Here is a 23,875-nt window from a genome sequence, read left to right on the forward strand (position 1 = left end):
TATGAAATTGCTAGAAACAACAATAATAAAATTTGGAGTATATTACTTGTGATACGACTTTTATCCTCACAAACACACCTGCACACACTTATAAATATCTACAAAGATATATATTCCCACTTACCTGTGATCCAAGAAAATATCCAAATCATATCATCTACGTGTTGTCTACCCGTATGAGCCTATTCCTGGCCTTTAAGACCACCAGTGAAATGCCCTGTTTTTGTCTCTAAACAGCTCGAAGTTGCCTCCACCTCTCTAATATTTTCTATTACACTGCAATTTCAAGTAAAATAAAATGAAACAAGCAACAACAACCAAAAAAAAAAAAAAAAAAGAAAAAAACAAGAGACAAAGGAACGCAAAAAAGTCAAGTTTTTCTTCCGCATTTTTTTTAACTTCTCGAATTATGCAATCGCTGTAAACAATAGCATGTTAGCATAAACAAAGAAACAAACAAACGAATTCATCGCTTGAAGGAAAGTTGTTCTGTAACTGTGTACATAAATACAGACATGCATATGTTTGAGAAGTTGTATTACCATATATCTTGCATCTGATTTTTCTTCTTGTCTTTTCTCTTCTCCTGCCCTATACATCTCAGGACAAAACATCTATACAACAGCACATCAAACTATTATGCTTTGGAAGGGACTAGTGTTGAGTGCACTATCAGTTTTAAACTCTGGTATGATTTTTGCAAATGGTGCTTCTGGAAATTCCACTTCCAGCAGTTTTACATCAGCAATCAAAGTCTCAGGTAATGCCTTTTTCAACTCCAAAACTAACGAAAGATTCTACATCAGGGGTGTTGATTATCAACCCGGTGGCTCTTCTAATTTAACTGATCCACTAGCCGATATCGATACCTGTAAAAGAGATATTCCTGTGTTTCAGGATCTAGGAATTAATACAATCAGAGTATATACTGTGGACAACTCTTTGGATCACACCAAATGCATGCAAATGTTGAGTGATGCTGGAATCTATTTAATCTTGGATATTAACACTCCAGGTGCCTCCATCTCTAGATACGACCCTGCATGTTCTTATAATGCCGATTATTTACAAAGTGTTTTTGCTACTATCGATGCCTTTGCTGGCTACGATAACGTCCTTGGGTTTTTCGCTGGTAATGAAGTTATTAACAGTGAGAACACCACAAATACTGCCACTTATGTGAAGGCTGTGGTAAGAGATATGAAAAAATATTTAAAGGCTAGAGGTTACAGACAAATCCCTGTTGGTTACTCTGCTGCTGACATTGTGTCAAACAGACTTCTAGTTGCAGAATATTTGAATTGTGGAGACGATGCAGACGCCCGAATCGATATGTTTGGTGTCAACGACTACTCTTGGTGTGGTGATTCTTCTTATACTGTATCTGGTTATGCTGAAAAGGTTAAACTATACTCAGGTTATTCTATTCCAATCTTTTTAAGTGAGTTCGGTTGTAATAAAGTCGTTGGCAGTAGACCTTTCACCGAGATTCAGGCTATTTATTCTGATTCCATGGCTAAAGTATTCAGTGGTGGGTTGGTCTACGAGTATTCTAATGAAACTAATAACTATGGGTTAGTCCAAATCAGTGATGATGGTGCTTCTGTCACGAAGCTTACTGATTATTACAACTTGAAAAAGGAATATTCTTCTGTTTCTAACCCTGAGGGCGATGGTGGATATTCTACAAGTTACAGTATCTCTGAATGCCCAACGTATTCTAAAGGTGTGTGGGAAGCTAATAATACTTTACCTGAGATGCCAGCTGCTGCATCTGCCTATTTCACTGATGGTGCTGGTGAACCACTAGGTACACTTATCTCAACCCAAAATATGTGTGATGATGTTGAAGATGATGACTCTGTATCTAGTCTTTCATCTGTTGCCTCTACTTCAAACACCACTACTAGTAGCAGCAGCAGCAGTAGCAGCAGCAGTAGTAGTCAAGTTACTTCCTCCACACCTACCGGCAATACTACCTCCCAAACAACTTCTAAAAGTTTAGTATCTAAACAAGTTTCGTCGTCATCACACGCAAGCTCCAGCAAATCCAAGGGTGCAGGTAACATCATCTCAACCCCGTTGTTGTTCCAATGGATACAGAAGGTGTGGAATATTATATTATGAAATGGATATGTGTATAAATTTAAAGAATCAAAATTTTAATCAAACTCTTTTTTTTTCTTATCTCTGTTTCGTGTCTATAAATGTCTTATTTAATCACTCCTTATATGAATATATACTATTTATAGTCAGTAAAATCAATCTCGCTAGAAATTGCATTAGCATCGCCATTATTAGTGCTATACGCAACTGCTGATTTTATACAAGTTTCATTTATATCTGGGCATTTTGTACAATTGTGTGGATCAGAAGAACATGCTAACTGAGCAATAGCCATTGGATCTGAAATCTGTGATAAAGCCAACATAGAAGTCGTATCTTTCGTTGATATTATTGTCTTTGGATGCTTCTGTGTGGTGTTACCAGTTAATTCATCGCATATGCATGATGAAGAACCATCACAAAACCCACAGTTGGTGGAAGTAATACCACTATTAGTATCGTTATCTTTAGTTTGTTCATGAATTCCTCTTATATGGTCTGACTGTTGGTTATACACCGTATCAATTTGAATATTTGATGTCTTGGATAATTTGTGTGAAGTTTGTGATAGAAACAACTCCTTACCTGCTGTATTTGAAGTAGATGACAACCGTGGTGATGATGCTCCTTTAAAAATTTTATTAGTTGTTGGTAATAATGGGACAGGTTTCAAAGGCTTGAAATTACTAATAATACCATAGAGAGCTGATTGGTTCAATTGCGTTGTATTTTGTCGTTCTTTCCTCATTTGATCATATTGCTTTTCCAAATCACTCATTTCACTGCACTTCGAATGATATAGTTTTTTCCAATACTTCACTTGATCTTGTAATGTGTCAATAATAGACTCCATCTCTTTCAATCTTTTTTCTTTTCTTTCTCTATAGGCCTTCTGAGCATCTCTATTCTGCCTTTTTTTCTTCAACAAAAGCTTTTCATTCTTTGACACAGAAGTGTTTTCATTCCTGGGGCTTTTGTGCTTTCTTCCCGATACACCATAACTAGGCGAAGGAGGTAACTTCCAATTCTTTAAGATATGTATCTTTGACATGACTATCTCCTCATTACTCGAGCCTATCTTTGGTTTAATCGCAGGAAATTTATTTTTATTTTTGTCTGGGTTGCCAGCCATATTTCTTTCTGTCTTTCTGCGTTCCACACAGATTTTCAAGTCTTTAAACTCCAACTTTTTGTATATTTATAGCCATATTGAATGCCAACTATCTCACAAACCAGAGAGAGAGAGGTGTTTGGTAGATTATTGTGTCCAACTCATCTTCTCTAGCATGCTTCTTTATATCTAAATTATCTTTTCCTTTATCTTGTCTCTTAAAAAAAAAAAAGCACTCAGATACTTACACACCAATGACGTCATGTGTGTCTTCTTGACTAATCAAAATTACTAAGCTTAGGTTAACGAAACAGAAACGTTTTCTCCAAACACGCAAGAATTTTGTAATAGAACAACCCCAATACATATAAAGAACACATACATATACAGAGAGATACAGAGATATATACTGGTTCAAGCTGCTTTGAACTTTCAACACGAACTGATTGACCACCTTTTTTGTAGGATTAAAGGAACATATTCTGCGTCTCCATATTCACACACACACACAGAGAAAGACGAAGAAGAAGAAAAAAAGAATATACACACACACATATATATATATACCCATGCCATCTGGCAATGAGGGAATCAAGTAATTGTTTGCTCCTGTTAGAACAATTATATTTACTCAGCCATACATGCATTTATCTTAGATACTTGTTAGATAGATCGATCTTACTGGGGATTCTTCAAGTATCTATATTGTACACACTCACTTTCATAGAGAGGCTATTCAAAGAAAGCGAAGAAAACGAGGATGAGTGGGATATTATCAAATTACTCATTTTGAAAGGGTTACGCATGCTCCAACTGTTATTTGTTGTGTCTGTTTGTTATTGTTTACTTTTAAGGTACCTCAATTCTGCCCCACAGGGTAAATTGGCATCCATTCTGTTTATTGGGGAGTTCGATGATAGACAGCATGATACAAAGTTGTATAGATACAAAATACTCTGTTTGATCTATGTATTAGATATCTTTTTAATGTTGCTACCGTTGATCATTGTAAGTATATTAGCAAATGAATCATTTTCAAGTGAAATTCTTAACAGAGACCAAGATGAAAGAACAGATCAAATTGACAAGATTTTGGAATCTTTTTTAGTAAATACAAAAGAGAAATACGGTATAATGACCTTGTTGGGAATGAATCTATTTGATGATGCATTACCATTAATTCGTGATAACAACAACGATAACGACACCAATTATCGAAGAACAAACAACTATGGCAGTATTGTAACTTAAATATGTATTAATAGCTGGAAGAAACTAATCAGTATTACAATACCATCTTTAAAGAACAGTATTATAGGATAGCTGTCGTATTAGTGTAATTTGAAATAGTTTAGGCCTGAATGATCAAAGTTCTAAGTGTTAATTCAATTTATATCTTCGAAATATTTTGAAAACCAGTCTTGCTAATTGGTATATGAGGGGTTTTAAAACAAACAAACAAACAAACATATAGAATAAAGATGTTGGGATTGGTAGACTAAAAGGTACATCCAAAATATTAAGATGATGATGCTTTTTATTGTACCAACTCATCTGCATGCATACTGATAAAATTAGTAAATTCACAGGAGGTTATCCGTTGGAATAGAGATCGAAATAATCCTGTTATATAATATTATTAAACCAAAACAGCCAAGGAAAATCAGTATAAGAATCTAGGCCATAGCATAGAATATATTATGGGCAGTCCTACATAAGAACAGAATAAATTTTTCAATAAGAGAATAAGAGTATAACAATCAAATTCAGTATATTCTTACGAAAAACTGTCTTGTTATTATCAAGAAATATTTCAGAGGAAAATAAAAACTTAGGAAAGACCACGTCGTACTTACTTATGAGAATAGTATATAAACAGATGTATTATTTGTATATGTGTTTACCTGAAAATAGTGGCAGGTGAAGAGTCATCATATATTCTCATTCTCTATATTCCAGAGAGAAATAACCATAAAAAGGAGAGTGAAGAACAACAACAACGAAAAACAGCGAAAGAACAAGGAACCAAGGGTTAAATAAGATTGGATATATAGGAATATATCTATATCCCTAATCTAAGATAACCTAATAGTATACACTTATATACTATATATCTAAACTTATGTAATCCTTCGTTCCTTATTCCTTATTCTCGTTCGTTCTTGTTCGTTGCTGTTTCTCTTGGTTGCTCTCTTGTGCTTATGTTGGTTACTCCTGTTTTTATGTATGTTTGTAAAATTTGCAAAAAGGAAGGTTTAGAAAAATAACGTCAACTCTCATTTTTCTAAACAAACCCTAAACAGTAATATCAGGGATATTTCACTAAGGATTATCACAATTGCACTCTGAAAAAAACAAAAGAGGGGCGAGCTGGGAATTGAACCCAGGGCCTCTCGCATACTCGAGATCTCAGAGAACCCAAAGCGAGAATCATACCACTAGACCACACGCCCTCAGCGATTGACGTCTCTGTTGTGAGAATAGAATAATTATAACCATCAAGATTATATAAGATCCTGAATGAATTTAGAACTATTTATTGTCTTAATAAGCCATACACGTGCTACAACATTAGATGCTGCATAATAAAGAGATTAGATTACATAAGATTTTGGCAAATCTAGAATTTACCTATTGTTTTAATAAGTCCCACGTGTATTACTAATCACCATGATTAGAGAATTGGGGTGCAGTTCTAATCCACTAGTGCACCTAAATTAATGTAATAAATTTTAGGGTGAATCAGTCAAGTCATTAATGTACTAATCTGAATAATCGATCGAGCTCCAGAAAACATATAAAAGGACAACGTTTTCTGGAGATAAAAGACCATCTTCCATAACCGTTTCTTGTGAATAATATATATATTATATATAAACATAAATAGAACAACAAGCAAGTAACAAGAAGTAACTTCGAATAAATATATTAGCTCGATATAAGCTGCTCAATATATAAGACCGTTTTAGTAATTATATTATCGCCTATAATTGATTACTGTCTCGATTACTTGAATGACTATTAATATTATTTGCGCTTCCCTAGAATACACAAAGAATTTCACCACCTCATAATACAACAGTCTCTTCTGAAAGTAGAAACATCCACAAATAAAAAGTGTACCTCATATCGCAAACTTCATCTTATTTGTACAACTTTAGTAGCGTATACCCTGAAATATTGCCCTTATCGTCTTTTATGGAAACACAAAAGTGCTGTCATCATAATAAAACCAAAACTCATTGCTGGAAAATGCTGGAATAGCAGAGTTCTTTTACTGTCTTTGCCACAAAAATTATTTTTAACCTAGTTTTTCTCCTACTATGTGGTGTACGGATGACCATGTTATGCAAAAAAGATTTGATTTTTTTCCCCACCAAAATGAAAAATTTTCAAAAAGCATGCCCAGAACTTCTGCAATTGACATTAGGGATGATGTATAATGAGTACGTATATATTTGAAATATAATTAGACGCAAGCTTTTATAAACCATTAATAACCATCACTACCATGCATACTAAGGGTTGCAAACTATACCACTAGAGATAGTTAAATATTGTGGTAATGGTAACGACGAAAACTCTGTCAAACTACTTGTAAAAGAAATATTACTAATACTTCAGATGTAGTCAAAATCAAGATCAAGGATGTCCATGATATTGATTATAATTTGAATGTAATTGTAATATCATTAGTAATGTTGGAAATGAAGATAATAAAAAGATTAAAGAATATTGACTATATGATACTCAAGAAAAAAGTGATAATATAACAGCAATTATCAAACTTAGAATCATAGAGAATGTTAACTTAAATAAATAGTTCGAAGAGATTGATGTTGGAGGAGAACAAGTCAATGTAGAACTAAAATTAAAAAATATTAAAAGGGAATCTGATTTCTCTATAGGAAGATACTATATCCATAAAACAAGAAAAATATGATAATATCAATATTGTAATTCATGAAGCAGAAAACAGTTATAAAATAATAATAAAAATAATTGCGAAAAACACGTGTAATTTTCAAAAAAATAATAAGACAAACTTCATAAAAGTCCCACTAGATAATATTATGAGGATAAATTTGATTTCTCCATTTAAACGAAATAGCATATGCAAAGCCAAAACTGTTTGTAGAAGTAGTCAAACTACAGTTATAATGACATTAAAACATCTATTTAAATCTTAATGCATTGTGCATTTTTTTAATTATACCTGATAAGAAGAGGATGAGATTAACAGGATTAGATATTATTGATGTATTTTTATACACAACCTTGAATGAAGAATTTTATGTTCAACACAGAAAAAATGTAGCAAATGCTATTCCATTAAACAAAGTGTTATATGAACTAAGATAGAGCCCTAAAAAATGAAATGAAACCCTAAAGGTATCCATGAATAGAATAAGTATATTTGATGATATTACTCACCTATATTTTCGTTTAAAAAGATTGTAATATAATGGTAACACCATATATTGATAATTGTATAATTGCTGTTAAAATGAATCAAGAATTAGATAATTTTATAAATAAATTAGAAAAGTGATCCTCACCCAAAATAATAGGTAAAATAAAAAATAACTTGCTAAATACAAATATTCTAGGCATAGACTTAAGTTATGATGATAGAAAAGGTGAATTAATATTGAGTATGAGTAGTTCTATTGAGAAATTAAAATATGAATATCCAATATTATTAATTGACAATTTGAAAGACGAGTTAATCCTCAATACTGATGGTTACAAAAAAAACAGAAAAAATGATTTGATTATGGAAAAAACTACTATGAAACAAAAGTAGAACAATAAAAAGTATCTAATTAGAAAAGTGAATTATATTAGGTCTAGAGGAAGAATTGATCTCAACTTTACTATGAGTAGAAGAGAACGATTAGTTTTATATCCACATAAATAAATAATCTAGATAACTAAAAAGATTTTGAAACATGCTTACATAACAAGATGTGTGAGGAGTATTTTAATAAGAGAAGAAAATGTAAATATATTTAACATTATGGTGATTTCAGATATGTTATTAGCATTAGAATACAACCTTAAGTCAAGATGTGGTATTTTTATGGGATTAAAGAGCAGCTTTTTTCGAAAAATTTCAATCTTATATATATTTTCAGTCAAATCTGAATTAGGTGCCATAAATCAATCGAATTGATTGTATTATTTCTCAAATTAAACTTAGAAAAAATAGTGAATAACGAAAAAAATAAAAATATGTTCAATTAACAATTCTAAACTGGTTAAAGCATGACCATTTCAAAGCAAGAAGCAAATTTTTAAGATTAAGAATTGAATAATTAAAAAATAATAATAGATATCATTAAATTATAGAGACTTGCTCTCTTTTTACATTGGATACCTTAACTCTAATAAAATTTGTTCGTGTTTTAAAATAATCTTGTTTAAGTCAATCAATGGCTGGTTTAGAACCTGTTATTATATTAATGTTTGGATTTATATTTTTAAATATTCCTTTTATTTTGCATTTTAATAAAACAGCTTGATCTTCCCCCATGGTTGGAGCATCCAGTTCAGCTTCTGCTGGTGACTTACAAACTATTGTGGATTTTTTGGAAAAACCATCATAAAAATTTTTACCAATTCATACAATAACACCACGTCAAACTCAGATCCCAATGATGCATCTGTAATCATTGTAATATCTAATTTATTCTCCTCGTCTCTTTTTATATCTCTGGTATCATAAATATAGTTCAATATTTTTTTTTACTACTTTTATTACTTTAGGATAAAAAAACAATACTAGATGTGAAAGTTTGCCTAAAGCAAAGTTTATATCTAATCTTCCTCTTGTTCTAATATAATTAAGTTTTCCAACCAATACTTGAAGCCATTTTATTTTTTCTTTTAATGTAGATTTCTCCATGATCAATTTATCTGTTTCAGGATTTATAGCATACTTGTAAAGGTTAGATACGCTATTAATTTTTTTCTTTTTGGATATAAGTTCTTTATATTCTTCAAAATTTTTTCAATATAGTTCGTAATATTCAACTGTATTATTCCTTTGTCTCTATTATAATTTAGATCTAAACCTAAGATGCCCGTTTCTAGTTTACTGTTTAACATAAAACCCAATTTCTTTAAAGTAAATTTATTCATTCACAAATTCATATATTTCCCTAATTTATCTTCATTTTTAGCTGCACTTATACAATCATCAACATAAGCAGCTATCATAAAGGATTCGTCCTCAGATATATATAACCCTGGAGAATAAATAGAGTCATGAAGGCCAATATCATTCATAAATTGCTTCAATGTATTGTTTCAGTTATATGGACTTTGTTTAAGCTTATACAAACATTTCTTCAATGATATAATAACCTTATTATTCTATAGAAGTAGAACATAAAATTCCTCATTCAAATCAGCATATAGGAAAGCATGATTTATATCAAATATTCTTAAAAACGTTTTCTTATTGTCCATTACAATCAAAAGAAGTGTTAATCCTTGCATGTCAAGAATTAATGGTTCAATTTCGTTATAACTAGTTTCGTTTTATAAACCCTCTATAAATTGTACGTGCTTTAAAAAACATCCTTATATTTGCATGTAAAGATGGAATTAATGGGAATGACTTTTTCTCTTTGAATACTACCTCTTCCTGATTTTCTTTTAAGATCAAAAACATTCATCTATTATAGATTGTTTATTATATATATTGCTTGTATATATTTTTAATCAACCGAAGATATCAAATCACTAATTACTAAAGTCATAACAATGTTAAACACAAATACTACTACTTTCCAAGGTAATAGTATTACCGTAAAAAAGGGTGATCTAATAATTAATCTTAAGAAGCAAGTTGATCTTTTCACGAATAAACTGGCTGCTTTGACAGATTAAGTAAATAAACTAGCAGAAAACAATACTTTAACAGGTTCAGAAATTAATAATAAAATGGATGAAATTGAAAAGTCAAAAACCTTATTCTCTAAAAGATTAAACAAAGCAAATGAAAATCTTAACGAGTTTTTCAAAATTAAAATTAACAATAATAAAGAAAAATCTTATAACAGTGTGATCACCTCATAAAGGAAAACGGTACTAATAATAACAAAAAGGATATTCTAAATAACGATAATAGCAACAAAACTGCTGATGAAAAACATATTCAAAATATAGTTCTACTATCCAGCAAAGAGGATAATGGCAAATACTATACGTGCTACAATTGTCGTGGCGAAAAAATTCAATTCTATTGGGGGTCTGAGCTAGCTAAAATTGAATATACATTAAAAGCTTTAGATGATTTCCCAATATAGAGTAGCTACATTGAAGACTTCTTACATAAATGGAATTTTGATAACATCTTAGAAATTAATAAAAAAATAGATAAAGTTGAAGACACAATTTTAAGAAACACAATAAAAAACTCCATTGATGGAACGTTTAACAACTACAGAAATCTCGAAGGTTCTACTTCTGAAAATTATAATTTTACAAAGAAAAGATTTATGTCTCGTTATCCAAGAGATGTAAAAGATAAGATGTGGAAGGAGATTTTAGTAGATGAATACTGTTTTAACACAGATAACTATGAACAAAAAATAAACGATCTAATCCAAATAGAAAAATGGAGTTATGATCTAAGGGATTCTAATCCTATCAATGATAGATTTTTGGCGTCAAAAATTAAGTGGACTATTAATATACATCTCGAAAATAAAATTTCTAACTATATAACTTAAAATTTTCTACCATTGAGTCCAGACATCTAACCCAAAATATTTCTGATGTATATTGCCAATACTATTGCATATTACAAGCACAAAAAGGGGTTCTATCATAACAAGATTTATCAGTGTGAATATTGCAAATGTAAATTCCACCATCCTACCAGTATCTAAATTGTATGAAGAAACAAAAATACTCTTATCAAAATGATATAATATCTTGGAAACCCCTGAAGATAAAAGAGTGAATGCATTAATAAAAAATGATTCTGCTTGCGTAAACGCAGAAGGAATTATTGATATTCTAAAAGGTAAAGTTTATCATATTTGACCAACAAATCCTGTAGTACACAAATCAATTATGAACTGAGAAGAAGCACATATTAGATTGAATCATATACCTAATCAAATCATTACAGAGGGTGTCAACGAAAAATATCATTGAGAATATAAGTGGAATAAAAGGGATGAATAACGAAGAAGATTGATGTGTTGCGTGTGTATTAGGAAAAATGACTCGCCATTTCCACTAATAAAAACACTATGAATTATTATAATAAAAATAAATTACCAGGCGAATCATGGTCAGTTGACATATTTGGTCCGACAAATGGTCTACCACTAAATCAAGGTAGATATATGTTACTAATGGTAGATAATAGTTTCTACTCATTGTCATAAGGATGCTGAAGAAATTAAATCTCAAATACTACATAATATCTAGTTTGTGGAGACTCAATTTGAGAGAAAAGTAAAATAAATTATCAGTGACAAAGGCACTGAATTTACAAATGTAGAGTTAAAGGAAGTCATGAAAGAACTAAGTATTCAATTAATATTAACTCCAACTAAAAACCATTCTAGTTATGCAAGAACGAAAAGAAACATTCGTACAATCATCACTGATGCAAGAACGATGTTACTTCAATCTAGAATGCAGCAAATATCAGAAACTGTTTTTTAACAGGACAATTCATGAGGCTCCATTGCGATTAATTTCAAATATCAAACCAGCTATACAACTTAGATCATTTTTACCGTTTGGTGCTCCTGCCTTATTATGGGAACCAATCAAGAGCAAACTAAAAACACCAACCATGCAAGGATTAGTTTTCCGTAAGGACAAAAATCATTTTTCTTAGAAAGCAGTAGTGTTGTATTTAATATTCTCATGATCTAAGTAATTAGTAAATCAGAACTCTTTCTAAAACATCGTTCTTCTTAAAAATGCCTTTATTATAATTATCAGCGGAATATTAAGAACAGTCTTTACTAAAGAAGTTTGATGAGCATATTGTCAATTTATTTACTTAATATCATCCCACTCTCCTTGGTCAGCCATCGTAAGTAAATATCTGACTTTACATCATCTTCAAAATATTAATGAATTTGAAAAATTTAATACAAAAAGTCTCCCTAACTAAACGATCTTTTGAGTTATTTTTTTTCTTTATGTTAAATATATTAATTGACTTATCGTGTGCATTTTCTTTTAAATTTTCTACTCAAGGCCCAATATATTTTTATCTTATTCTCTAACCTCCCTTTATCAACTATATGGGTATTATAACTATCGTTGTGTTTGTTATTAACATGGTTGTATTATGGATAATCTTCTTTTCCTTTTTGAATATTACTTTTACATACTTTTATAATAGGAGCAAAACATCCATCTATTTTAAATTCTTTAAATTGTTCTGATAAAACTTCATTTATTTCATGTTCATTGCCAAGTGTTTATTATTTGTACTTGTTTACTTAAGGTAGATGATATAACTTTTATTTTTGTAACTTTCTTTTGGTTAGGAGAGATAAATTTTAAACCTTGTTATTCCTTTAATAATATTTTTTTGAATATCATTTTACACAATTCTTCTAGTTCCTCAATTTTTTCCATATCTGCAAAGTGTGATAGATATTTTTCTATTAACTTTTTTTGAATGTCATTTAGATGAAAAAAATATCAATTTGTTCTGGTTCATATTTGCTCCCTAACCTTCTATCAACTATACCCAATTTATTGATGATTTCACTGCTGTGAATTTTATATCTTTATTTTCATCTATTTTTTTCCCAATTCTTCATTGTATAGACTATTTATAGTTTCATGATTCCTTCATGGAGATGACTAATTAATTGTAAAAAGTTATGGTATACAATGATCCATTATAGATATAATCTTCTCTTTTTTGGATATGTAAAATCAATGACCAAAATTATTATTATTCCTACAAACAAGAAATTCTTATATTGTTGCGGTTTTCAGTTTATTTTTGCCCAGTTCACACAATAATACTGGTACATCAAATGGTAAAAATGATCTTGGTTGAATAATTGGTTTATTCTTTGAAATAATTCATAAAGGTGCTTCATTAACAGTCCTGTTAAAAGAACAAATTTTGATATCAGTTGTTACTTGAACAGTGTATCTCCAGAATTTAAGTTGCATCTTACATTGAAGTAGCATTGTTCATTAGGATGGTCTTAAGTTGAAGTTAGGATTGATTTTATTTCAAAAACGTATTTCGAGAGAGTTGAATAAATTGGTAAACTTTAAAAGAAATATTAAAATTGTTGGTAAATGTGAGTTTATTACTGTGATTTCCATAAGAATTATTTTTAATTAGTTTTTCTGTATGTTATGTGGTGTACGGATGTACCATAATATCAGGAAGACATTTTATTTTTCATCAACAGTATTTTTCAGAGATTTGAAAAGGAATGAAAAACTTAAAAGAAAACTTGAAGAAAATAAAAGAATGTATAATGTATACGCTATATAATAAGTATATACATGTATTTAATACAAAACTAAACAAGCATCTATAACTTAATGATGTCTACCATTACTATGGATGCTAAGGGCTCCAAATTCCAACAATTATGATGACAGCACTTTTGTGTTTCCATAAAAGACGATAAGGGCAATATTTCAGGGTATACGCTACTAAAGTTGTACAAATAAGATGAAGTTTGCGATATGAGGTACACTTTTTATTTGTGGATGTTTCTACTTTCAGAAGAGACTGTTGTATTATGAGGTGGTGAAATTCTTTGTGTATTCTAGGGAAGCGCAAATAATATTAATAGTCATTCAAGTAATCGAGACAGTAATCAATTATAGGCGATAATATAATTACTAAAACGGTCTTATATATTGAGCAGCTTATATCGAGCTAATATATTTATTCGAAGTTACTTCTTGTTACTTGCTTGTTGTTCTATTTATGTTTATATATAATATATATATTATTCACAAGAAACGGTTATGGAAGATGGTCTTTTATCTCCAGAAAACGTTGTCCTTTTATATGTTTTCTGGAGCTCGATCGATTATTCAGATTAGTACATTAATGACTTGACTGATTCACCCTAAAATTTATTACATTAATTTAGGTGCACTAGTGGATTAGAACTGCACCCCAATTCTCTAATCATGGTGATTAGTAATACACGTGGGACTTATTAAAACAATAGGTAAATTCTAGATTTGCCAAAATCTTATGTAATCTAATCTCTTTATTATGCAGCATCTAATGTTGTAGCACGTGTATGGCTTATTAAGACAATAAATAGTTCTAAATTCATTCAGGATCTTATATAATCTTGATGGTTATAATTATTCTATTCTCACAACAGAGACGTCAATCGCTGAGGGCGTGTGGTCTAGTGGTATGATTCTCGCTTTGGGTTCTCTGAGATCTCGAGTATGCGAGAGGCCCTGGGTTCAATTCCCAGCTCGCCCCTCTTTTGTTTTTTTCAGAGTGCAATTGTGATAATCCTTAGTGAAATATCCCTGATATTACTGTTTAGGGTTTGTTTAGAAAAATGAGAGTTGACGTTATTTTTCTAAACCTTCCTTTTGCAAATTTTACAAACATACATAAAAACAGGAGTAACCAACATAAGCACAAGAGAGCAACCAAGAGAAACAGCAACGAACAAGAACGAACGAGAATAAGGAATAAGGAACGAAGGATTACATAAGTTTAGATATATAGTATATAAGTGTATACTATTAGGTTATCTTAGATTAGGGATATAGATATATTCCTATATATCCAATCTTATTTAACCCTTGGTTCCTTGTTCTTTCGCTGTTTTTCGTTGTTGTTGTTCTTCACTCTCCTTTTTATGGTTATTTCTCTCTGGAATATAGAGAATGAGAATATATGATGACTCTTCACCTGCCACTATTTTCAGGTAAACACATATACAAATAATACATCTGTTTATATACTATTCTCATAAGTAAGTACGACGTGGTCTTTCCTAAGTTTTTATTTTCCTCTGAAATATTTCTTGATAATAACAAGACAGTTTTTCGTAAGAATATACTGAATTTGATTGTTATACTCTTATTCTCTTATTGAAAAATTTATTCTGTTCTTATGTAGGACTGCCCATAATATATTCTATGCTATGGCCTAGATTCTTATACTGATTTTCCTTGGCTGTTTTGGTTTAATAATATTATATAACAGGATTATTTCGATCTCTATTCCAACGGATAACCTCCTGTGAATTTACTAATTTTATCAGTATGCATGCAGATGAGTTGGTACAATAAAAAGCATCATCATCTTAATATTTTGGATGTACCTTTTAGTCTACCAATCCCAACATCTTTATTCTATATGTTTGTTTGTTTGTTTGTTTTAAAACCCCTCATATACCAATTAGCAAGACTGGTTTTCAAAATATTTCGAAGATATAAATTGAATTAACACTTAGAACTTTGATCATTCAGGCCTAAACTATTTCAAATTACACTAATACGACAGCTATCCTATAATACTGTTCTTTAAAGATGGTATTGTAATACTGATTAGTTTCTTCCAGCTATTAATACATATTTAAGTTACAATACTGCCATAGTTGTTTGTTCTTCGATAATTGGTGTCGTTATCGTTGTTGTTATCACGAATTAATGGTAATGCATCATCAAATAGATTCATTCCCAACAAGGTCATTATACCGTATTTCTCTTTTGTATTTACTAAAAAAGATTCCAAAATCTTGTCAATTTGATCTGTTCTTTCATCTTGGTCTCTGTTAAGAATTTCACTTGAAAATGATTCATTTGCTAATATACTTACAATGATCAACGGTAGCAACATTAAAAAGATATCTAATACATAGATCAAACAGAGTATTTTGTATCTATACAACTTTGTATCATGCTGTCTATCATCGAACTCCCCAATAAACAGAATGGATGCCAATTTACCCTGTGGGGCAGAATTGAGGTACCTTAAAAGTAAACAATAACAAACAGACACAACAAATAACAGTTGGAGCATGCGTAACCCTTTCAAAATGAGTAATTTGATAATATCCCACTCATCCTCGTTTTCTTCGCTTTCTTTGAATAGCCTCTCTATGAAAGTGAGTGTGTACAATATAGATACTTGAAGAATCCCCAGTAAGATCGATCTATCTAACAAGTATCTAAGATAAATGCATGTATGGCTGAGTAAATATAATTGTTCTAACAGGAGCAAACAATTACTTGATTCCCTCATTGCCAGATGGCATGGGTATATATATATATGTGTGTGTGTATATTCTTTTTTTCTTCTTCTTCGTCTTTCTCTGTGTGTGTGTGTGAATATGGAGACGCAGAATATGTTCCTTTAATCCTACAAAAAAGGTGGTCAATCAGTTCGTGTTGAAAGTTCAAAGCAGCTTGAACCAGTATATATCTCTGTATCTCTCTGTATATGTATGTGTTCTTTATATGTATTGGGGTTGTTCTATTACAAAATTCTTGCGTGTTTGGAGAAAACGTTTCTGTTTCGTTAACCTAAGCTTAGTAATTTTGATTAGTCAAGAAGACACACATGACGTCATTGGTGTGTAAGTATCTGAGTGCTTTTTTTTTTTTAAGAGACAAGATAAAGGAAAAGATAATTTAGATATAAAGAAGCATGCTAGAGAAGATGAGTTGGACACAATAATCTACCAAACACCTCTCTCTCTGGTTTGTGAGATAGTTGGCATTCAATATGGCTATAAATATACAAAAAGTTGGAGTTTAAAGACTTGAAAATCTGTGTGGAACGCAGAAAGACAGAAAGAAATATGGCTGGCAACCCAGACAAAAATAAAAATAAATTTCCTGCGATTAAACCAAAGATAGGCTCGAGTAATGAGGAGATAGTCATGTCAAAGATACATATCTTAAAGAATTGGAAGTTACCTCCTTCGCCTAGTTATGGTGTATCGGGAAGAAAGCACAAAAGCCCCAGGAATGAAAACACTTCTGTGTCAAAGAATGAAAAGCTTTTGTTGAAGAAAAAAAGGCAGAATAGAGATGCTCAGAAGGCCTATAGAGAAAGAAAAGAAAAAAGATTGAAAGAGATGGAGTCTATTATTGACACATTACAAGATCAAGTGAAGTATTGGAAAAAACTATATCATTCGAAGTGCAGTGAAATGAGTAATTTGGAAAAGCAATATGATCAAATGAGGAAAGAACGACAAAATACAACGCAATTGAACCAATCAGCTCTCTATGGTATTATTAGTAATTTCAAGCCTTTGAAACCTGTCCCATTATTACCAACAACTAATAAAATTTTTAAAGGAGCATCATCACCACGGTTGTCATCTACTTCAAATACAGCAGGTAAGGAGTTGTTTCTATCACAAACTTCACACAAATTATCCAAGACATCAAATATTCAAATTGATACGGTGTATAACCAACAGTCAGACCATATAAGAGGAATTCATGAACAAACTAAAGATAACGATACTAATAGTGGTATTACTTCCACCAACTGTGGGTTTTGTGATGGTTCTTCATCATGCATATGCGATGAATTAACTGGTAACACCACACAGAAGCATCCAAAGACAATAATATCAACGAAAGATACGACTTCTATGTTGGCTTTATCACAGATTTCAGATCCAATGGCTATTGCTCAGTTAGCATGTTCTTCTGATCCACACAATTGTACAAAATGCCCAGATATAAATGAAACTTGTATAAAATCAGCAGTTGCGTATAGCACTAATAATGGCGATGCTAATGCAATTTCTAGCGAGATTGATTTTACTGACTATAAATAGTATATATTCATATAAGGAGTGATTAAATAAGACATTTATAGACACGAAACAGAGATAAGAAAAAAAAAGAGTTTGATTAAAATTTTGATTCTTTAAATTTATACACATATCCATTTCATAATATAATATTCCACACCTTCTGTATCCATTGGAACAACAACGGGGTTGAGATGATGTTACCTGCACCCTTGGATTTGCTGGAGCTTGCGTGTGATGACGACGAAACTTGTTTAGATACTAAACTTTTAGAAGTTGTTTGGGAGGTAGTATTGCCGGTAGGTGTGGAGGAAGTAACTTGACTACTACTGCTGCTGCTACTGCTGCTGCTGCTACTAGTAGTGGTGTTTGAAGTAGAGGCAACAGATGAAAGACTAGATACAGAGTCATCATCTTCAACATCATCACACATATTTTGGGTTGAGATAAGTGTACCTAGTGGTTCACCAGCACCATCAGTGAAATAGGCAGATGCAGCAGCTGGCATCTCAGGTAAAGTATTATTAGCTTCCCACACACCTTTAGAATACGTTGGGCATTCAGAGATACTGTAACTTGTAGAATATCCACCATCGCCCTCAGGGTTAGAAACAGAAGAATATTCCTTTTTCAAGTTGTAATAATCAGTAAGCTTCGTGACAGAAGCACCATCATCACTGATTTGGACTAACCCATAGTTATTAGTTTCATTAGAATACTCGTAGACCAACCCACCACTGAATACTTTAGCCATGGAATCAGAATAAATAGCCTGAATCTCGGTGAAAGGTCTACTGCCAACGACTTTATTACAACCGAACTCACTTAAAAAGATTGGAATAGAATAACCTGAGTATAGTTTAACCTTTTCAGCATAACCAGATACAGTATAAGAAGAATCACCACACCAAGAGTAGTCGTTGACACCAAACATATCGATTCGGGCGTCTGCATCGTCTCCACAATTCAAATATTCTGCAACTAGAAGTCTGTTTGACACAATGTCAGCAGCAGAGTAACCAACAGGGATTTGTCTGTAACCTCTAGCCTTTAAATATTTTTTCATATCTCTTACCACAGCCTTCACATAAGTGGCAGTATTTGTGGTGTTCTCACTGTTAATAACTTCATTACCAGCGAAAAACCCAAGGACGTTATCGTAGCCAGCAAAGGCATCGATAGTAGCAAAAACACTTTGTAAATAATCGGCATTATAAGAACATGCAGGGTCGTATCTAGAGATGGAGGCACCTGGAGTGTTAATATCCAAGATTAAATAGATTCCAGCATCACTCAACATTTGCATGCATTTGGTGTGATCCAAAGAGTTGTCCACAGTATATACTCTGATTGTATTAATTCCTAGATCCTGAAACACAGGAATATCTCTTTTACAGGTATCGATATCGGCTAGTGGATCAGTTAAATTAGAAGAGCCACCGGGTTGATAATCAACACCCCTGATGTAGAATCTTTCGTTAGTTTTGGAGTTGAAAAAGGCATTACCTGAGACTTTGATTGCTGATGTAAAACTGCTGGAAGTGGAATTTCCAGAAGCACCATTTGCAAAAATCATACCAGAGTTTAAAACTGATAGTGCACTCAACACTAGTCCCTTCCAAAGCATAATAGTTTGATGTGCTGTTGTATAGATGTTTTGTCCTGAGATGTATAGGGCAGGAGAAGAGAAAAGACAAGAAGAAAAATCAGATGCAAGATATATGGTAATACAACTTCTCAAACATATGCATGTCTGTATTTATGTACACAGTTACAGAACAACTTTCCTTCAAGCGATGAATTCGTTTGTTTGTTTCTTTGTTTATGCTAACATGCTATTGTTTACAGCGATTGCATAATTCGAGAAGTTAAAAAAAATGCGGAAGAAAAACTTGACTTTTTTGCGTTCCTTTGTCTCTTGTTTTTTTCTTTTTTTTTTTTTTTTTTTGGTTGTTGTTGCTTGTTTCATTTTATTTTACTTGAAATTGCAGTGTAATAGAAAATATTAGAGAGGTGGAGGCAACTTCGAGCTGTTTAGAGACAAAAACAGGGCATTTCACTGGTGGTCTTAAAGGCCAGGAATAGGCTCATACGGGTAGACAACACGTAGATGATATGATTTGGATATTTTCTTGGATCACAGGTAAGTGGGAATATATATCTTTGTAGATATTTATAAGTGTGTGCAGGTGTGTTTGTGAGGATAAAAGTCGTATCACAAGTAATATACTCCAAATTTTATTATTGTTGTTTCTAGCAATTTCATAACTCATGATATATAACTGTTATAAAGTGATGCACACTAGAGTATAAATATTATATATATATATATTCTAATACAATAGATATAACATTGAATGGTAGCTTGCATAAAGTTTACACATGTCTTCATATATAATACACTATCATCATTAAATTTTATATATCTTGGGAGCGCCAAACAGATAGTTTGTAAAAAAAAAACTAACGACCAATATATTTCTTTTCAAGTGGCCTAACTAAATTATAGACAATAAAGGCCCAAGAGGCACCCATTTCCAGACCTACATCACCACCGTCTTTCCCAATCAATATACCGATTTCTCCAATCCAATATGTCTGGCACATACCTAATGCAACACCAAATGCACTGATAAATAATGCAAGTGCACTTGCTATCCCAAGAGGTAGTTTTGAAGCATTATTCCAATCTTCAGCAACGTAACTATCATAATTACCACGCCTGTGTATACAATGCTCACTGAAAATCAAAGTAATATAAATTGCACAATAATAGGAAATTGTGTCCATGAAGTTTTCCAAAAAAGTATCAAAGAAATAGCATGCTGGAATACCTAATCCCAGTAACGCTAAGTTACCAGCAATAGACCAGATGGCTCTGGGAAACCTCTCAAGGGGTCCCCATAATGCTTGAGCGGACAATGCAATCGTGTACATACTTGGTAAGTTATTTGCTACTGTAGACATGGCAAATACAACACAACAAAATTGTCCAAACCCATGCAAAGACTTGGGCACTAAAACTGCATAAACCAGTCCCCCTATAGCATTTTCGTGATACAGTTTCATCCATTCAGGGTCAGCAACGGCACCCATCCCACATGCAGCGCCTAAGAACATCGAGAAACATAGAGCAGTAGTTAAACTTATAAACACATTGAAAAATATTTTGGCTTTGCTGGTACTACGTGGCAAATAGACAGTATAGTCTGCCGCATACGTGGTCCAGGCACCTGCATAACCAAATGCTGCACAACCAAACGATAGGACATGCCCAGCTGTGGTTGGACCATGAGGCCACTCACCGTTACTCCATTTCCCGGATATTTTCAACCTGGCAATCAAAACAAAAAAGATGGCAAGATTAGGTATCCATGACCATTTTTCATACTGGTGGATCACATTATACCCAAAGAAGGAAATAAGAACTGTACCTGCAGCGATAATCAGACAGCCTGCCCATAGTGGACAGTTATGTCCATTTCTATTGACCATGTTAAGCAATTCGGCAGAACATATGGTATTTAAAACACACCAACCTACACAGGAAATAATGTTGATTAAAGAAAAAAATCTGGCAGTATAGTTACCTGTCAGATAACGGGTTAAAATCATTTGTCTTAAGCCAGTTCTAGCACCGAACATCGAAAAAAAGGCCACTGGAATGACACCCAGTATATTGAAAAAAAGGATAGTCAAACAAGAAGCACCAAAATTCAAACCATAGACACAGGGTCCTAATGCACCAACAGCAAACGCTGAAAGAACCAGATTTGACGAAAACCATGTGTTAGCTGCACTAAAAATGTTGGTGTCTGTTTTCTCTTCATCTGTGATTGGTTCGACCCCTTTGACTTCAGCTTTCATCTTGGCCACCCAGTGGAATAAATTTTGCTCCTTAGAAGTTAAAGATTCTACATCATAGGACGCCGTTTCTTTTTCTTCTGTTTGAGAAATGTTGCTGAGTGAGCCTACTGAAGAAGTACTGGACGGATCGCCAGTTGTCGGTATTTCTTGTCCCTTATAGAGAATTGAGGATAATTTACTTTTTATCATTTAGTAACTGTTTAAAAGGGTATTAGATTTGTTAATTTGTGTTTGATTACGGATTCGTTACGGTAATGTATGAAAATACGGTTGTGTCACTTCTAGAGAGAACGCTAGACGGGCAGTATCCAATGCAAGAAGTAAGTAGTTTTTTGAACAGTGGAGTTACGTTAAAAACTGCCAGAGTTATGCGGTTTATATATCCTTTAAAAATGTATCATTTTTTGTTTTGGGAGCTCTTCATTTCTTGGAATTATTTTTTTTATTTACATAATCAATCTGGTTGTTCTATTGTTTTAGAAGAGAGGGTAAATGCGTTTTTTCCCTCGAGTTTTCTTAGCCAACAATCTGAAAAAGCGAAAAAAGAAACGACAAAAGGAAAAGACAAATTAAAAAAAATTAAAAAAAATTTTTTTTACTCTTTTGAGTAAGTTGACAATAGAATTTCATGAATGGAAACTGTGACTCTGAATTGAGTGGACGTTTTCGAAATAATGATTATGTTATTGTTTCTTTGTTTTTTGTCAAATGTTGACTTGTCAAGTAAACATTTCGAAGAATAGATGGGAGCCGTACTTTTCTTTTTTTGGAAAAAATATGTATTCAGAACGGTTCACAGCAGTTTAATTATATGCTAGCTTCTACTATTTAGTAATGTGTATTCCTTAAAATTGAGTATAGGATTTTTGTAACCATACATGTTGGGGAATGTTAAAAGTAGCTTTTTACTTGAATTATTGGCATTTTTTAATGCATGGATACATACAAATACAAGAGATCTTTATGAATAAAAATATTACCATCGAGTAGATATAGTTTCAAGGATCATTTTGAGCCCATGTGGTCTTCTATGACTGCTAAAACCATACAAAAAATCCTGGTTTTTAACTTCCTGTATTTTGTATCAACTTTCTTTTGCATTTTAAATTGGGAAAAAAATTTCGCCCTTGGACGACTTGACCTGATGTGATGTTTGGGTGTGTCACAATTAATTTTCTTTCTCAGTTGGGAAAAATACGAAAAAGTTATTTTTCCACCTTTTCAAAAAAAGAATAAAAAAAAAAAATAAAAAATAAAGAGAGATATAAAGAGAAGAAGAAAATACAAAATGGAGCTTTCTTTGGATGAGCATTGTTGGAGCTCTTCAAACGTAAATAAAACCATCTAAAAAGCATTTAGGATGTTTTTTTAACAATAGAATGTTTATGTTTTTTTTGGATTATCATAAGCAGTATTTTTTAGTATGTATGAATATTGGAAGAACCTTCATATACTGGAAAAATCACACTGAGGAGAAGGGTCGTAGCTGTCACTTTCTCAATGGGAAGAGTGAATTTAAAAAGTGATACCAGTGTTATAGATATTGTAGAAAAGTAATTTTTTTACTTTACAGCATGGAGTGGAGAACAAAGTTAGGTCTTTGTCATATTTGATTTTTGATCTTTCTTGTTGCGTTTTAGCACTGAAAACTGCATAGTGTACTTGTAAGGCCCTGTCATACACTTTCAAATATTCATTAAAAACTTGTGAGCAGGTGCAAATATGACAACTATATGAAACTGTTATCCCATGATAGCTGTCTAATTTTTTATTAAATGTAAATTTTCTTCTTTTCTAAGATGGAAAACAAGATTTTAACCCTTTTGTTGGCCATTTACAGAGGAAAGCCTAAGAGATAGATGTGAAAAAATAAGAAATAGTGGTATCAGATGTGGGTTTGCATTTGAGTTGTAGTCTTTTCTAAACTAGGGTAATGTTTTAAATATTAACAAGCGTAGAATGGGGAAGACAAGGTGTCGTTTTTTATTCATTATTATTGTTTTCACAA

General features: G+C 32.1%; 9 protein-coding genes and 2 non-coding genes across 11 annotated transcripts; 6 read left to right on the forward strand and 5 right to left on the reverse strand.

Annotated features, from left to right (window-relative positions):
* Positions 1-639: 639 nt before the first annotated feature.
* PWA37_000626 (uncharacterized protein) lies at positions 640-2,127 on the forward strand (the record flags this gene model as incomplete). The annotated part of the gene is made up of 1 exon (XM_064857299.1): positions 640-2,127. The coding sequence occupies one exon, from the start codon at positions 640-642 to the stop codon at positions 2,125-2,127; it is 1,488 nt and encodes a 495-aa protein (XP_064716432.1).
* Positions 2,128-2,242: 115 nt separating this feature from the next.
* Positions 2,243-3,238, reverse strand: PWA37_000627 (bZIP transcription factor; the record flags this gene model as incomplete). The annotated part of the gene is made up of 1 exon (XM_064857300.1): positions 2,243-3,238. The coding sequence occupies one exon, from the start codon at positions 3,236-3,238 to the stop codon at positions 2,243-2,245; it is 996 nt and encodes a 331-aa protein (XP_064716433.1).
* A 561-nt stretch (positions 3,239-3,799) lies between these two features.
* On the forward strand, positions 3,800-4,468 carry VLD1 (Vld1p; the record flags this gene model as incomplete). Its single annotated transcript, XM_064857301.1, has 1 exon — positions 3,800-4,468. The coding sequence occupies one exon, from the start codon at positions 3,800-3,802 to the stop codon at positions 4,466-4,468; it is 669 nt and encodes a 222-aa protein (XP_064716434.1).
* Positions 4,469-5,579: 1,111 nt separating this feature from the next.
* PWA37_000629 lies at positions 5,580-5,670 on the reverse strand. Its single transcript has one exon. It is a non-coding gene; the product is annotated as a tRNA-Pro (tRNA).
* Positions 5,671-9,792: 4,122 nt separating this feature from the next.
* PWA37_000630 (uncharacterized protein) lies at positions 9,793-9,900 on the reverse strand (the record flags this gene model as incomplete). The annotated part of the gene is made up of 1 exon (XM_064857302.1): positions 9,793-9,900. The coding sequence occupies one exon, from the start codon at positions 9,898-9,900 to the stop codon at positions 9,793-9,795; it is 108 nt and encodes a 35-aa protein (XP_064716435.1).
* An 825-nt stretch (positions 9,901-10,725) lies between these two features.
* PWA37_000631 (uncharacterized protein) lies at positions 10,726-10,959 on the forward strand (the record flags this gene model as incomplete). Its single annotated transcript, XM_064857303.1, has 1 exon — positions 10,726-10,959. The coding sequence occupies one exon, from the start codon at positions 10,726-10,728 to the stop codon at positions 10,957-10,959; it is 234 nt and encodes a 77-aa protein (XP_064716436.1).
* Positions 10,960-11,487: 528 nt separating this feature from the next.
* PWA37_000632 (uncharacterized protein) lies at positions 11,488-11,625 on the forward strand (the record flags this gene model as incomplete). Its single annotated transcript, XM_064857304.1, has 1 exon — positions 11,488-11,625. The coding sequence occupies one exon, from the start codon at positions 11,488-11,490 to the stop codon at positions 11,623-11,625; it is 138 nt and encodes a 45-aa protein (XP_064716437.1).
* A 2,974-nt stretch (positions 11,626-14,599) lies between these two features.
* On the forward strand, positions 14,600-14,690 carry PWA37_000633. The gene has a single exon. It is a non-coding gene; the product is annotated as a tRNA-Pro (tRNA).
* A 2,338-nt stretch (positions 14,691-17,028) lies between these two features.
* YAP5 (Yap5p) lies at positions 17,029-18,024 on the forward strand (the record flags this gene model as incomplete). Its single annotated transcript, XM_064857305.1, has 1 exon — positions 17,029-18,024. The coding sequence occupies one exon, from the start codon at positions 17,029-17,031 to the stop codon at positions 18,022-18,024; it is 996 nt and encodes a 331-aa protein (XP_064716438.1).
* A 115-nt stretch (positions 18,025-18,139) lies between these two features.
* PWA37_000635 (uncharacterized protein) lies at positions 18,140-19,627 on the reverse strand (the record flags this gene model as incomplete). The annotated part of the gene is made up of 1 exon (XM_064857306.1): positions 18,140-19,627. One exon carries the CDS (start codon positions 19,625-19,627, stop codon positions 18,140-18,142), a length of 1,488 nt encoding a protein of 495 aa, XP_064716439.1.
* Positions 19,628-20,463: 836 nt separating this feature from the next.
* PWA37_000636 (uncharacterized protein) lies at positions 20,464-22,056 on the reverse strand (the record flags this gene model as incomplete). The annotated part of the gene is made up of 1 exon (XM_064857307.1): positions 20,464-22,056. One exon carries the CDS (start codon positions 22,054-22,056, stop codon positions 20,464-20,466), a length of 1,593 nt encoding a protein of 530 aa, XP_064716440.1.
* Positions 22,057-23,875: the final 1,819 nt, after the last annotated feature.

Source organism: Arxiozyma heterogenica (assembly GCF_036370985.1).
Source record: "Arxiozyma heterogenica strain weizmannii chromosome Unknown scaffold_11, whole genome shotgun sequence".
Taxonomy (NCBI): Eukaryota; Fungi; Ascomycota; class Saccharomycetes; order Saccharomycetales; family Saccharomycetaceae; genus Arxiozyma; species Arxiozyma heterogenica.